At 43.4% G+C, this 16,720-nt stretch overlaps 1 protein-coding gene across 3 annotated transcripts in view; it reads left to right on the top strand.

The window, feature by feature from the left end:
* The window catches only part of TTC6 (tetratricopeptide repeat domain 6), a 154,218-nt gene extending 142,614 nt beyond the window's left edge, over positions 1-11,604 (top strand). For 2 of the 3 annotated variants that reach the window (XM_045015740.1, XM_045015739.1), the window contains exons 28-32: positions 5,153-5,363; positions 7,286-7,438; positions 7,659-7,829; positions 9,314-9,539; positions 11,146-11,604. In XM_045015740.1, the coding sequence (XP_044871675.1) occupies positions 5,153-5,363; positions 7,286-7,438; positions 7,659-7,829; positions 9,314-9,539; positions 11,146-11,282 (898 nt within the window). In that variant the 3' untranslated portion in view covers positions 11,283-11,604. Of the gene's footprint in view, positions 1-5,152; positions 5,364-6,925; positions 7,050-7,285; positions 7,439-7,658; positions 7,830-9,313; positions 9,540-11,145 lie in introns of those variants that run through there. The other variant, XR_006579141.1, reaches the window with a different exon arrangement.
* The last annotated feature ends 5,116 nt before the right edge of the window (positions 11,605-16,720 follow it).

The raw sequence follows: 16,720 nt of genomic DNA, 5'->3' as shown, positions 1-16,720 counted from the left end.
ATCCTCAACTTCTAAAAGAGCTTCTCAGGGCCCATTATCAGCTAATGCAAATTAGAAGCTGTTGTGCTGATCCTATAACTCCAGAATCAGGGAGTCCCCCTCCCTTGAGCTTCCATGAGTGCAAAAAGGGCCATCTCAGAGATTGGCATTATGGTTTTAATATAGTTTTTTACTTTTAAAAAATTATTTAGATTTATAACAAAATCTTTGTCCTGAATCCTTGTAGTTGCATTTTAGCCATATCTGTTAGAGCTGTTTCTGTGTAGTAAAGAATTCAGTCTGTGCTTCAGGTAGAACATGGACATCTAATATATCTTTCAGTGTCTCCTTGGTAAATTGACTACACGCTTTGGCACAATCTTGATCTCCAAACATAAAAGAACTTTTGACATAAATTAGAGTTCCATGCACAGATTATTTGCAGACTTGATCCCTTTAAAATACATTTATTTATGTCACCATCTGAGTACACATTTTTGCCATTTGCAGATAGGGTAAATATGTTTTGTATTCATCTGTCACTGTTAAAGGGCTAGCTGCACCTCTGTTTCTTTTCTGGTCTCTATCAGTGCACCTCCTCAGCTGTCAGGCCTCCTGCCTTTACCTGTCTTGGGGTGGAATTCAGCAGTTCTCCCACTCTTAGCCCAGACCCTGGGCTACAGTATCCTGTTTGTTTACGGTGCTTAACCAGAAGGTCTGACACAGTTCAGTCTTATGCAGTTCTTCCCTTCTGGAATCTGTGACCAAACAACCTTATTGTTTTTTGTGCAGTGGCAACAAAGCTTTTAAAGATTTTTTAAAAAAAAACAACAAACACGCTACACACATGTCCATCTTATCTAAAGACTTACCATCCCTATTGGTAACCTAGGCAGGCCTATCTTTTTCAGTGGGATCTTTTGAATAGGTCTGGTTTTCCCCCCACCCTTCTTCTTCCCTGAATAACTAGTGCCTCTTTCTTGAGAGAGTGACTCTTTTTATTCCTGCTATTGTTCTTTTGTTCTTCTTTGTTTGCCTGCCTTTTCCTGCCGTGATCAAAACCAGCTTTGTAGGTTTGCTGAAGACAGAGGCAGAATCTTCAAAGCACTAATAGTTTTGTCATTGCCCCTTAACAACTCATGTATGTTTGCCAAGAGGTGGCATCTTGAGCCATTCTTTTCTTTCCTGCATATTTTTCCAGACTCCTGTTGCATTAAAACAATATAGTCGTACAGAAAACCCATGTTCAGGAAAGATGAATTCAAAATGGAACAGGTGCAGAGACGAGCTACTGGAATGATCAGGGGAATGGAAGACCTATCTTACGAGTGGAGATTGGAAGAGCTTCCTTGTGTAGTTTAGCAAAAAGAATCTGAGAGGGGATATGATTTATCTCTATATATACAACAGCTGGGGTGGGGGTGGGGAGGGGAAGGAATACCAGGGTGGGAGAATACCAGGAGCTATTTATGACAAAAGACAATGTTGCCACGAGACAAATGGGTATAAATTGGCCATGAACAAATTCAGACTGGAAATTAGAAGATTTATAACCATCAGTGTTCCATTCTATGCATCTGAAGAAGTGGGCTATAGCCCATGAAAGCTTATGCTCAAATAAATTTGTTAGTCTCTAAGGTGCCACAAGTACTCCTGTTCTTTTTGCGGATACAGACTAACATGGCTGCTACTTTGAAACTCATCAGTGGAGTGAGATTCTTAAACAACCTCCCAGTAAGAGTTGTGGGGGGGAGCAACTTAATTAGTCTGAAGAGAGAGTGATTTTATGATAGGGTTGCTTGCGATAGTAGGAGGCAGTGCCCAGTAGCCCTGGGGCTCACTTCCAGTTTATGTATTATGTTCCCAAAAGCTCATGCTTCAGGTTTTCAGCCAGCCACCTGTGGGGTTAGGAAGGGACTCTCCCTCTTACTCCCCAACCCAATGTATTCTTTTCTCTTTTATCTCCTTTTTTTGAAGCATCAGGGATGGCCACCGCTGGAGATGGATGCTGGACTGGGTGGGTCAGGGCTCTGAGGTGGCACCAAGCATTCTCGTTCTCTCAGGTGCTTGGCTAGCTAGTTCTTGCTCACATGCTCCAGTCTAATTGATCACCATATATGGAGTTGGGAAGGAATGTTCCTCCAGGTCAGGTCAGTGACCTAGGTGGGGTTTCATCTTCTTCTGCCCCATTTAAGTGCGGCTCACTTGCCATATTATGTGGGTGTATCTCACGTAATCATTTCCATGCCATTGCTGGGGCCTATGGCATTGGTGCATATCAATCCCTCCTGTTCTCTGCCTTTGGCACATAATAGTCTAGTCTCCTGTAGACTGTAATACTGTAGTTTAATTTTGTTTGCTGGATTTAGTGTGTGGGTGGTGTCGGTGGCCTGTGTTATACAGGAGGTCAGACTAGATGATCTGGTGGTCCCTTCTGGCCTTAAACTCTATGACTGCAAAACACCCAATAACCAGGCCAACATACAGTATTTATAAATTATCACAGGGAAGCTCCAAACCCATCACATCATCTATACTAATAAGAAACACATAAGACATCAAGTGTTGGTTTTGAGCAACAGCTCCAAAAGGTTGCTTTAAAGTTACTAATATTAATATATTTGTATTGCCTCAAGGGGTGTCTACACTTCGCTTTTTTGGCTCCAAATTTTCCATGGTTGCTTATACTGTTTTAGCTCTGGATTAGCACCAAGGGGAGGCCTAATGTAGCCCGGGCTCCAGGTGGCTACCAATGTTTTAAGTATTGTGTTGTCTAATCCTGCCCAGCGCAGGTCTGTGCAACACAAGGCTTTGAAATATTAGCTGATACCAGAGCTTTGTCTATACCAATGCTCCCACTATTGATGGCACCAGTGGAGCTAAAACTCAAGTGCCAACACTGCAGAATGAATTTTAAGGAAATATTCCATACAGTGGACAAGAGTTAAGGGTGAGGACAGTATAATCATTGAAACGTCTTTTGTAATCATAAAATGAAAAGTTTTCCTGTTTGGTTCACATTTATTTCCCCTTTACATTTTTTGTTCTTGGAACTTTGGGAATAATGACTTCGAACTAGGCGGTAGTGGTTTCTGGTCATTTTCTTGTGGTTGCTAAGAGACAACATCCCTTAGGCAGCATATGTAATTCATAGACAACTCGTGCCTCTTGATAGTACTGGGGGGGGGTTACAATCTAAAGGGGAGGACACATGACTGCCCCATGTGTCTCCTCTGCCCAGCGACCCCCCTGCCCTGTGCCCAGCCTGGGGCCGCTGCACTCTACCTGCTCTGCCAGAGTTTCCTGCAGGGGGCAGGGAATGGAGGAGCTCTGTCCTTCTCTCACTACTCCTCTCCCCGCCTCCACACACCCCGGCACATTTGGCCGCTCTCTCTGGCAGCCAGGCCTGGAGAACAGGATGGAGCCACTTCTCACACAGCTGAAGCTGGCTACTGTGGGTTGCTGACTCTGTGCAATGTGGTGGCTTCCTGAGCAAGAGCCTGGCTGGGGCGGCAGCCCACCCCACCGTCTCTGCTCCCTGCCCAGGCAGGGGCTGAGTGAGCCGGTGCCTCCTCACCCCCAGCATGTTTCTGACTTGCCTTTCCCCTGTCCCTAGCAGCTGGGCCCAGGCGGGGAGCAGGGCCACCGCCCCAGCCAGGCTCTTTCTGCCACACGGTGCAGAGCAGTGATCTGGACTGGCCCCACCCCTTCCACTCTCCGCCCAGGCCCAGTTGCCGGGGACAGAGGACAAGTGTACTGAGGGATAGGTGCATCTGGAGAAGAGAGCCCCTCTGCCTCCCCCTTGGCAGGCCAAGCAGAAATCTGGGGTGGCACTTGACCCCCCCATGCTCCCCTCCCATGTTGCTTATGGTGTGACTGGTGCCAGATTTGGCAAAGCAATAGGCTTGTTATACACGTGATTATAAAGTTACTTTGACAAATCATAGAAAATGAAAAATCTCCAAGCGTCTATATATGTGGCTCTGTGCACCGAGTAAAGGTCCTCCTCTATAAGCACAATAAATCAAATGTTTCAATCATATACATTACCATTCTTAAATAAATAGGAAAGCATGCTTGAAGAGTTTTACTCTTGAATGCTGAAGATTCAGCGCTTTTGGATGTATATGTTCATAACAAGCATTTTGATGGATCTCTGCCTAGGACAGTTGCACAAAAATGTGTGGCACAGCCAGGAACTGAACCCAATTCTTGAGTCCCAGTGCCTTAAATGCAATACTATCCTTCCTCTCTTTTTATTATTTGAGAGCTTTGTGCTCACCCAGAGCTGTGCAGTCATATAAGAAGACACAGCACTTACCCCAAAGAGTTTACAGTATAGTTTAGAAATAGATCAAATAGTTCAGACATTTTTAGTGCCCTGGGAAATTGTATTTGTTGAGATGGTGCAGATGTTATAGCTGAAAGTCTTTGCATAAAGTGTATTTGAAGGAGAAAAGGTAGTCTGAGGAACAGAATAAGTGGGAGTCTTAATGGGCATTGGATCAGGACTAAAAAGAGGGAGTCAGTTCCAAATTTTACAGGCTAACATGAAGAAGAAGGGGCAGAGATGAGATTGGGAGAAAGATTAAAGAAATTGGTGAGAGAGAGTCTTGGAGGAGTGAAGGGAGTAAGAGGAAACAGGAAGAAGAAGGTTTATGGTAGAAGTAAACTACACTTGGTTGAAACAGCTGAGTCTGAACAGACTGGCACAAAGTGTGTTTGGTATTGAAACTGGGCTGTGTGAGTGGTTCAGCTGGAAATCTGAACCTGAACAAACCAAGCCACATTGGAATCTGCTGAGTGTAATCCTGGTTCCACTGAAGTCAGCAGGAGTTTTGCCATTGACTTTATTGGGGACAGGATTTCACCCTAAGTGTTTACAAGTTCACAGACTAACAGCATTGGCCTCTGTAATAATTAAGAAAAGGACTGTGCATGGAGAATTAATCATAGTCATATTTTTTTTAACCATTGTCCCTGAAAACCAGGATTAATGTAGTTTCTCAGGACAGATTGGGGAAGTGTGCACTGCCAGTGCTTTCTGTTTCGTGGATGAAATGAGAACCTAAGTTTCTAGAGCTGTAAATCTGGCACCTTTCATTAGCAATTAAAATCACCGATTAAAAAAAATAAATAAAACACTGACCATCAAGTGTATATTTATTTTTAGACTTGAGCAGTATGAAGAAGCTGTGAATTCATTTACCCAAGTGCTTAAACTAGATCCCTTTTCTCTGGATGCCTATGTTGCAAGAGGAAATTCATACATGGAATATGGTCATGAAGTTGGCAACACCCAAGCACAGAAAGACTTCCTGAAAGCACTGCATCTTAACCCAAAGTGTGTGAAAGCCAGAATTTGCTTAGGATACAATTTACAGGTAATACACCAAAGTCATAGTCTGTACTATCCTGTGACAAAGAGTGGAGCATTATTTTTCATATATAAAATTGTTTAGTACATACTCCATACATAGTAATACTGCAAACTAGTTAAACACTATTCAGCCAGATAAAATAACTTGTATCCTTAATGGAACCCTTTGTTACTCTCTATTTTTTCCCTACTCACTTTAACTATTCTTTTCAATTAAAGGGATAGGCTGCAATTCCCTTTGAAATGTGTCTGTGCTGCATCTTACTTGATTGGTGGATTTACTGTTGAGTACCAAGAGACTTGATCTCCTTAGTCAGCCCAAAGGAAAATAGAGTCGTATTGGTAATCATGCCTAGATACCTTGTATGGTATTGTAATCAATAACACTAGACACCAGGCTGCTACATACAAAGTGACTTAGATATTTTTGGTGAATCTATGTAAAGGAAAATCTTGTATTTTAAGTCAATCCAAAACAAAGTGTTAACAAATGTATTAAGCCCCTTCAAAAAGGGCTTATATATAATGAAATCTGAAAACCACTTAGCTATACCTCCAAAAGAACAATCCTGCATTAGCAAAGTCATGTATGAATTTACATATTGTGTGTTTTTCTCCTCTCTAATTCCCATGATTTTACAACATTGTTACTGTGCTTTGTTGTTATACCCATTTGTCTGAAAAAACTCTCTTTCCAACAAAGTTGTGAGTTACCGGTAATTTCGTGCCTGTGTAAATGAGGGACTAATTTTATCAGCCTGCATCAGGCTTACTGGGGTAGGCCATGTGCAAATTTCCTCACACAGCTCTGCCAATATGTTTTAATTCTAATTAATTAATGTTTGAACTGTGCTTTATAAAGTACTATCTAAGAACTGTATGTTATCATCAGTCTTACAAAGCAGCCTTCCTGACATTGTTTTCAGTCATACAAGGAAGTCTCTTTCAACAACAGAGTGCTGGTTCTGCTGAATGGATCCAAATTGTGTGACAGTTTCTTGAGGAATCAGATAAGATTACTAAACTTATTTGTACTTGGTCAAAATTCAAATCCAGGTCTTCCAAGGTAGAATGTTAGTGAACCTGTGAATCAGTCATCAGAACTTGAAGAAGTGGGGTCTAGCCATTTACTTCTCTCACATCTTTCTATTCCCCCTCACTCAACAGCTTATCCTGCCCCATTCATATTTCCACCCCCCTTTTAGTCTCACATCTCTTACTCCTCCATAACCAGTGGGGCTGGGCCTACTTCCAGCCTGGGGATAAAATATCAGATCACTTGTCCATGGGCAGCTAAGACCTCAAATTTGGCTACATGACAATAAAACATAGCTGTCCCAATGTTAAGGTTATAGGCTCATATTCACAAGTAAACGAAAGTGAGATATTGTTGCTGTCTAACAGAATTTCTGTGCTTTCTTCATATACTGTTTTGAACAATTATGATGGTGTTTCTCATTTTTATTCTCTCGTATTTAGTGAGTGGCTCTCACTAGGTCTAATGTATTTAGTTTTTGATAGTGTGTAACCCAATGATTATTATTGTTATTATTTTAATATCTCCAGGGAGAGAGGGTCACGCCAAGACATTCTGCTGTTATTGTGGGAAGGCAGGTGCATAGAAATGAGTCTTCACTTCATTATATTATCATACAGGGCAGACATTTAAAACTTGAGGCCAGAAGCCCAGGTACAACAGCAATTGCATGTGCAGTTCCTGCAAAGGTAGCATGTAAATGCAGTGGGTGTGTGGCTATCTAACTAGCTATTTGCATGCATCTTTTCCCAATTTGTGCACAAAATTAAATAACTGAATGTGGCAACCTAGGGGCATGTGCAATTTTTCCATATGCCTATAAATTTTGAAAATATGGCCATTGGTATGTGGTATGTTTAATAATATTCATATGTTAAAACTCTTTTTAGGCCTTTGGAAAGTTTCAGAAAGCTTGGAATCAATTTACAGTTGCCATTGACATTGATCCAAAATGCCATATTGCCTATGACGGACGAGCTGTGATCTGTCTTCAGATGGGTGATACTTTTGCTGCATTTCAAGATACAAATGCAGCCCTAAAGGTAAATGTTGGTTTTCAGTTGATTTATAAATACAAACCTGCTATTATTAGGCTACTGAATAATGCACATAAATTTGAAGAACTGTGTATGAATTATTGTAGATTTAGATTAGGAGGTGCTTTCTATTTTTATATGTTTCCTTTAAAGAAAGAGTTTTGTTATATTAATGTAGAAATGTGGACTTTGTTCAGATAAGAGTGCATATATTATTACATTTCAGCTCACTACCACTGCTCAGCTGCTTACAAATCGGGGTGTCATTAACCAGTTTATGGGTTACTTAAACTGTGCTATGAAAGATTATCAGCAAGCAATTTCCATCAACCCTGGCTATGCTTTAGCCTATTTCAATGCAGCAAATATCTACTTTCATCACAGGCAATTTTCACAGGTAGGTCTTATGTTCTATTTTCATACCATTCTTAGAACACTTTTCCTTGACTAAGGAATAATGTCATTGATACAAATTAGTGTATACATGTAAGATTTTCCTTGAATCTTTTAACATGTAATTTAATAATTTAGCTGTACTCTGATAGGGTATGAATTAATATATAGTAATGAGTAATACATAATACTACTATGTTCTATTACTGTCTGTTTTATCTGATGATCTCAAAGTGCTTTACAAATATTTATGAATAAAGACTCACACATTTTGTAGATGGGGGCCAAAATCTTCAAAAATTCCTAAGTAATTTAGAAACCTAAATCTCACTGACTTTCAATGAGACTTAGGCTACTAAATCAGCCAGGTGCTTCTGAAATTTTTGCCCTGGAGACAGGGGCGGCTCTATGTTTTTTGCCGCCCCAAGCATGGCAGTCAGGCAGCCTTTGGCGGCGTTTCTGGAGGAGGTCGGCCCTGGTTACACGGATTCGGTAGCCTTTCTGTGGGAGGTCCGCTGGTCCCGCGCCTTTGGCGTACCCGCTGGTGAATTACCACCGAAACCGTGGGACCGGCGGTCCTCCCGCAGAAACACTGCCGAAGGCTGCCTGACTGTCACCCTCTCAGCGACCGGCAGGCCGCCCCAGGCACGCGCTTGCTGTGCTGGTGCCTGGAGCCGCCCCTGCCTGGAGACTAAGGCAAAGAGAAGTCAAGTAATTGTCCTAGTTTACACAGTAATTCAGAGACAGAGTGAGGAGTAGATCCCAAATCTCCTGTCTCACAGGCCTATGCTTTAACTACTAAGCCAGGTTTTCTCCCTGTTGTAATACCCTCAGAGTCCTGAATCACTCCCTTCTGCAGAAATACCCTGGGGAGGGCCTGAGGTAATCAAACACCGAAGTTCCCCTTGCCACATTTTCCTAGTAAGCTCTTTGGAGGCAAGGACCATTTCATACTCTCTGTACAGCCTCTAACATAGTGGGAATAGGGTTGCCACCCGTCTGGTTTTCTCCTGGACAGTTTGGGTGTCCAGGTGCCATTTAACAAACCCTGATGTCTTTTTTTTTTAAACCTGGGGTGGAAAAGGCAGAGCAGGGGTGGGTACTTGGGGGAAGAGGTGGAGAAGTAGGTGGTGCCTTGAGGGAAGAGGTGGAGCAGGGGTGGGGCCTTGGGGGAAGAGACAGAGCAGGGGGAGGGGGCTTGGGGAGTCCAGTTACCAGCCATTAGAAAGGTAGCAACCCTAAGTGGGACCCCACTCCTGATTGAAGCCTCTGGGTGTTACCATAGTACTACTAATAAATAATAGTAAATCATTCTGTTGCGAAAGAGTCGCTGAATTCTTCTTCTCAATGATCCTTGCAAAAACCTTGTCATTCTTGCAGAAATCCTGTGGATTTCTGCTGCCTTGATTATTAATACAATATAAAAATATATACAGCATTTCAGAAGTTTACATGGTGCATAATATCTTCATTTTATATATTTCACAGGCCAGTTCCTACTATTCCAAGGCATTACAGCTTGACCCACAGAATGAATCTGCAGTCCTGAATCGAGCTATTACAAATACATTATTACAAAATATCGAAGAAGCAAAAGAAGATTTTGAGAAGGCAATTTGTCTCTGCCCTTTCTCTGCAGCAGTGTACTTTAACAGGGCAAACCTCTATAGAACATTAAAGCAATATGAGCTAGCTGAGAAGGATATTTCAACAGGTACTTTTTGTTTAGTACCTGGCATAGTTTCAGTTTTAATAATAAAACAAATTATTTTGCCTCTATTTCACAGTTCAGAAAGTATTAGCAACTATTTCCATTTATGTATTTAATAGATTTATGTAAGTTCTTAACTTCTATAGTAGTGGCTATGAGATTGAAAAGGGAGTTGTAATGAAAATGCCAGCTAAAAATTATTATTGTTTTTCTAATGAAAATTAACTAGTAGAACTGTGCAATTTTTTTTGGACAAATAATTTTATTTGCCAAAAAATGCAGTTTTGAGTCAACAGAAACTATTTGTGAATTTGAGTTGAATTTGACTAATGATTTTGGCCAGAAAAAAAACTTTTTTGAAAAAGTCTAAATGTCTCCTTTCACTGTTTTCAAAATTAAACATTTTGACTTTTTGTCTTTAAACAAAGCTTTGTTTTGAATTTATCTAGATGTAATTAAAAATCCCCCAAAATGATTATAACTCAAAAAGCCTAAATGTGTTATAAAGTTATTTCACTGGATTTTGATAGCAAAGTCCTTGAATCACAGTCCTATGCAAACTAGAGTACCATTGTTATGCTACTGTCTGTACTTTGCAGGGCCGGCTCCAGACCCCAGCGCGCCAAGCGCACGCTTGGGGCGGCGTCCCATGGGAGGGCGGCAGGCGGCTCTGGTGGACCTCCCGCAGGCATGCCTGCGGAGGGTCCGCTGGTCCCACGGCTCCGGTGGACCTCCCGCAGACGTGTCTGCGGAGGGTCCGCTGGTCCCGCGGCTCCGGTGGAGCATCCGCAGGCGTGCCTGCGGGAGGTCCACCGGAGCCACAGGACCAGCGACCGGCAGAGCACCCCCCCGCGGCCGCCCCTGGTACTTTGAACCAATTAATAGTTGATTGCAAGTGCAATAATTTTTCCACCAACAATAAATATGATCAAGTCTTACTGAGAAGTTAACCGGTACACGCTTACAATATAATTTTGTCTAAATTATATGAAAACATGACTTAGGTAAAGATGTATAAAATTCCTTATTTTCACTGAATTTTTTCCATTAAAAGTAGATTATGAAATCTTGTCTAGGGAATTGATTACTGTAAAATAGGGAGTTTACTGGGAACTAGACTCTTTAAACAGTAGATTAAACACTTGCCAACAGTTAGTTGTTTAAATACCTTTGAACAATAGGAAATCTGACTCTGAGACAATGTACATTGCTGGCCCCGAGGAATAGATTAATAATCATTTCCTACTGCTTGATTTTTGTTTTGGTGTTGAACCTGATTTGGGAGGGAGAATATGGCTTCTGATGCTTCAGCAGTTGATAGAGTCAGATTTATAAACATGCCAGGATGATATCTAACATCAAGAGGAGAAAAAGGAGAGTCAAAGGGAGACAGTAAAAGTATAAATATCTTAACAAAACTATTTAGCTCCTGCTATAAAAATAATAGGAATTGGACATATGTATTTCCTATTGAGAGCATGTGGGTTTTGAAATATACTTTGTCTCAACTTTCAGATGGGCTTTTAGCATGTGCTATTTTTTATAATAATAATCCTAACAATCTTTTGAAATTTAAAAATGCCTTAACATTTATTTTTCATTTTTACAGCATTGTCAATTCAACCTAATGATGCTTTGATGTATAAACTTAGAGCTGATGTTCGTGGTAAAATGGGATTCAGTGAAGAAGCCATTGCTGATTACAAGCAAGCAATCAGCATTCAAGAAATGATCAACGCAATGTGAAAAGATTCCAGTTCCTGCAAAACAAGATAACAAGTTAGGTCTATTTACAGAGATTTGCCTTATTTAAATGAGAGAGAGTCGTTTAATTACATCTCAAATACTATTTAGAAGAATGTATTATGTTAGCACTAGGCTTGGCACAAAAGGTTAGTTTTGTATACAAGAAAAAATTGTTAATGCTGTAATAATCCATCTTCATTTTTAGATGAATTTCTGCACGTTATCTTCCTGAATAATTTAATTGCTTGATTCAGTGCAAAAATTGAACAGAACTATTTAAGAACAGAATGCTAAAATTAAAGAAGTAATTTCACAAAGCGAACATTAGATTTTCTTTATTGATTGGCACCAAATGGCAGCTGGAGAACGAAACACAGACAAAGGAATAAATATAATTGGGGAAGGCCTCATCTTTATTTACTTGAGTCCAATGTGACGTTAATTGGCAAAATAACCAATATTTAGGTTTGGCCCCCTTTCATCCAACCCTTAGGATTCAGCCCACCTCTGATTCCTCTCTCTCTCTCCCAGTGAGAGGGAATGAGTGTACACACAAGGTGTACCTGAGTCTTTGCTGACTTCAGGTCTTCCTTTCTACCTTAGGTTAATATGGTCCACCTGCCATCTCTTGGACCTCTTACACATTTGCCCCTGAGAGCTGGCCCCTTTGAGGTTCTTACCTACACTGGACACCAGCTATAAATTGCATCAAAATTTACAAACTCCACTGGTTAAATTTACAATGTGTAAATTACTGTTCTTTCTCTATACTAACCTAGAACAGGCCCCAGGATGCTCCTGGTGATCTAGTCAGACCCACTGCAGTCTTGTACATAATTTGAATTGTATTTCCCTCAGTTAGAGGATGGGGGAGCAAAGCAGCAACAGCAATAGGATGGCTGCTGCATGCCAGTGAGGACGGTGGTGTATGAGTGCTAATCAGCTATCCCTTCCTCCTACAGTCCAGCAAATGGGTGGCAGGAGGGAGGAGAGAAATCTGTCCTTCCCTGCCCTCGCCAATCTCTGCACAAGCAGTGTCCATGTGCATAATGGGCAGGGAGGGTGTGGGGCAAAGTTCCAGAGCAGCCAAGCCAGCCCCTCCCTTATTGTGGAATGCTCATGCTGCTGAACACAGAGGCAGGCAGGCGTGTGCGTGTGTGTGAGCGAGAGAGATTGCTGTGCAGTGAGCTGGGGAGGGAGGCAGGGGCTGATGGGGTTTCCCCCTCCCCTGTCTCAGGACTGGTTGCTTCCTGCTGCTGTCTAAACTTACAAGACCGCATGCTGACACACTCTCTGTCCCCCAAAACACACTGTCTCCCCCGCCCCCATACACACAGTCCCTGTCACACACTCTCCCTCTCCTACCTCAGTTGAAAAGCAGCTGGCAATGCAGTAGGATGCCCATGGAACAATGGGATTGGCAAACCTGCGTCATGTGACACTGTCATTGCAAACCCTTCCCAAAGCACCCTGCAGCCAGTTGCACAGTGGGATTGCTACCACAATGCACTACTCTCTTTGCCATTGCAAGAGCTGCTAATGTGGAGCACAGTGTGCACATGCAACAGTGGTTTAATTTCAGTGCTTTAATAAAAGTGGTATAACTTGTTGCGCAAAAACATTGCAGTGTAGGCATACCCATACTTGAGTGTCGTCAAATCCCACTATTGTCCCCCCACTCCCACTGAGGAACAACTCTTGCAAAGTCTGATATAATGAGAGTGACTGGGTAGATCATAACTGAGGTCTATAAAATGTAGAGACAGGAGTTCCTAAGAAATATATTGTATTCCATTTCTTTGAATATTCATGACTGATATCACACTATTATATTTTTTAAAACAATATTTATAAATAATTACTAATGTTCCTATAGGCTGCTGGAAACATTCTCTGTTTAGGCATCTTATTCTTCTAAATTTAGAAGGAGCAAAATTTTGGAGGCAACCCTTATCTATTAGGTAATACATATATCAGCTAAATATATTTTAATCCACTTTTTATAGTAACGGCTTCCATGCTTGACTTCTTGTGGATTTTAAATAACAAATGGATATAAACTGGATATGAACAAATTCAGGCTGGAAACTAGGTTTCTAACCATCAAAGGAGTGAGATTCTGGAACAACCTCCCAATAGGAGTTGTGGGGGAGAGAGAGCTGGACAATTTTTTTGAGTGTGATTGTATGACGGGGTGCTTCTGATGGTATGTGGCAGGGTTTGGCATCCCTAAGGTCCCTTTCGCTTTATGTCTCGTGTTCCTAAAAGTTTATGCTTCAGGACTTCAGACAGTCACCTGTAGGGAGCAGGAAGGGATTCCACCCCTGTCCCCCAGTATATTCTGGGTTGTTGGTTTTTTTGGTATGCTTCTTCTGAAGTGTCAGAGGGTACGTCTACACTACGGGACTATTCCGAATTTGCATAAACCGGTTTTGTAAAACAGATTTTATAAAATCGAGTGCGCGCGGCCACACTAAACACATTAAATCGGTGGTGTGCGTCCATGGTCCGAGGCTAGCGTCGATTTCTGGAGCGTTGCACTGTGGGTAGCTATCCCGTAGCTATCCCATAGTTCCCGCAGCCTCCCCCGCCCCTTGGCATTTCCGGGTTGAGATCCCATCTGGGTACAGCCTCACCCCTCCCTCCCTCCCTGACAGCGGCAGACAACCGTTTCGCGCCTTTTTTGCTTGGTGAACCGTGCAGACGCCATAGCACAGCAAGCATGGACCCTGCTCAGCTCAATACCGCAATCGTGATGAGGACGTAGACACAGAATTCTCTCAAACCGCGGGCCCCGGCGCTTTGGAGATCCTGATGGTAATGGGGCAGATTCTATCCATTGAACGCCGATTTTGGGCCCGGGAAACAAGCACTGACTGGTGGGACCGCATTGTGTTGCAGGTGTGGGACGATTCCCAGTGGCTGCGAAACTTTCGCATGCGTAAGGGCACTTTCATGGAACTTTGTGACTTGCTTGCCCCTGCCCTGAAACGCCATAATACCAAGATGAGAGCAGCCCTCACAGTAGAGAAGCGAGTGGCGATAGCCCTGTGGAAGCTTGCAACGCCAGACAGCTACCGGTCAGTCGGGAATCAATTTGGAGTTGGAAAATCTACTGTGGGGGCTGCTGTGATGCAAGTAGCCAAAGCAATCACTAAGCTGCTGCTACGAAAGGTTGTGACTCTGGGAAACGTGCAGGCCATAGTGGATGGCTTTGCTGCAATGGGATTCCCTAACTGTGGGGGGGCGATAGATGGAACCCATATCCCTATCTTGGCACCGCAGCACCAGGGCACCCAGTACGTAAACCGGAAGGGGTACTTTTCAATGGTGCTGCAAGCACTGGTGGATCACAAGGGACGTTTCACAAACATCCACGCGGGATGGCCAGGGAGGGTTCATGACGCTCGCGTATTCAGAAGCACTACTCTGTTTAAACGGCTGCAGCAAGGGACTTACTTCCCAGACCAGAAAATAACAGTTGGGGATGTTGAAATGCCTGTCGTTATCCTGGGGGACCCAGCCTACCCCTTGATGCCATGGCTCATGAAGCCATACACAGGCAGCCTGGACAGTGGTCAGGATCTGTTCAATTACAGGCTGAGCAAGTGCAGAATGGTGGTGGAATGTGCATTTGGCCGTTTAAAGGCGCGCTGGCGCACATTACTGACTCGCTCAGACCTCAGCCAAACCAATGTCCCCTATGTTATTGCTGCTTGCTGTATTCTCCACAATCTCTGTGAGAGTAAGGGGGAGACCTTTATGGCGGGGTGGGAGGCTGAGGCAAATCACCTGGCCGCTGATTACGCGCAGCCAGACACCAGGGAGATTAGAAGAGCACACCAGGAAGCGGTGCGCATCAGAGAAGCTTTGAAAACGAGCTTCATCAATGGCCAGGGTACAGTGTGACTGCTGTGTTTGTTGATGAACACCCAACCCCCTTGATTGACTCAGTCCCTGTAAGCAACTCCCCCTCCCCCTTCGAGTACAGCTTACTTATGCAAATAAAGTCACTCTCATTTAAAAAGCATGAATTCTTTATTGATTCATTATAAAAAGAGGGAGAGAAGTAAGGGTGTGCTTTGGGAGGAGGAAAGGAGGGATGGAGAAGGCCATTAAAAAATAATTCAGAGTAACGGCATCCTTCTGGTTGGGCTGTCCACGGAGCCTCCCCCCACGCGTTCTTACACGTCTGGGTGAGGAGGCTAAGGAACATGGTGAGGGGGGAGGGTGGTTATACAGGGGCTGCAGCGGCACTCTGTGATCCTGCTGCCGTTCCTGAAGCTCCACAAGACGCCGGAGCATGTCAGTTTGATCACGCAGCAGCCCCAGAGTTGCATCCCGCCACCGCTGATCTTCCTGCCGCCACCGCTGATTTTCCTGCCGGTCTTCCTGCCGCCACCTCTCATCTCGGTTGTCCCTCCTGTCCTCACGTTCATCCCTCCTGTCCTCACGTTCACTGGCCTCTTTCCTGTAATTTGAAACCACGTCCTTCCACTCATTCAGATGAGCTCTTTCATTGCGTGTAACTTCCATAATATCCGAGAACATCTCATCTCGCGTCTTCTTTTTCCTCCGCCTTATCTGTGCTAGCCTTTGGGATGGAGGAGGGACGCTTGAAAAATTTGCAGCTGCATGAGGGAGATAAATATTTAGAAAGATACATTTTACAGAACAATGGTTATACTCTTTCACAGTGAAAAGCACTATTCACCTTACATAGCACATGTGATTTCCCTACAAGGTCGCATTTTTCATCTTAATAGTGACTGCTTGCATCTCTGGGGTTACAGATCTCAGACACAGGTCCAGGCATCAGGATTCAGCTTGCATGCGGCCATGGTAAGCCACTGTCTCAGTGATTTACCCCTCCCCCCCAACGCATGGCTAATACCACGCTAGCTCCCTGCTAATCAACAACCTTCCCCATCCCCCCCACCCACTGCTTGTATAGCCATGACTGGAATGGGATACTGGACTGGGTGGGCCAGTGCTCTCAGATGGCACTGAGCATTCACTCTCTCAAGTGCTTGGCTGGCTGGTTCTTGATCACATGCTTAGGGTCTAACAAATCACCACATGTGAGGTCAAGAAGGAATTTCCCCTCAGGTCAGATTGCAGTGAGTTTTGGTGTTTATTGCCTTCCTCTGCACCATGTGGGTGCAGGTCACTTGCTGGTATTATCGGGGTATATCTCACTTAATCAATTCACTGCCTTGCAAAGGCCTCAGGCATTGGAGCACCTCCATCTGTCCCACTCTCTGCCTGTGGCACATAACAGTTTAGTCTTCTGTGGGTTGTAATATTTTGGTCTAATTTTGGGTTGCTTGGTTTAGTGTGTGGTGCTGAGTGGTGCTGGTGGTCTGTGATATATAGGTTAGACGTGATGATCTGGTGGTTCCTTCTGGCTTTAAGCTTTATGAGGGCGACAAAACAAA

This window comes from Mauremys mutica, chromosome 4, assembly GCF_020497125.1.
Source record: "Mauremys mutica isolate MM-2020 ecotype Southern chromosome 4, ASM2049712v1, whole genome shotgun sequence".
NCBI classification, from domain to species: Eukaryota; Metazoa; Chordata; order Testudines; family Geoemydidae; genus Mauremys; species Mauremys mutica.
This window is presented reverse-complemented; position numbering and strand designations above follow the sequence as displayed.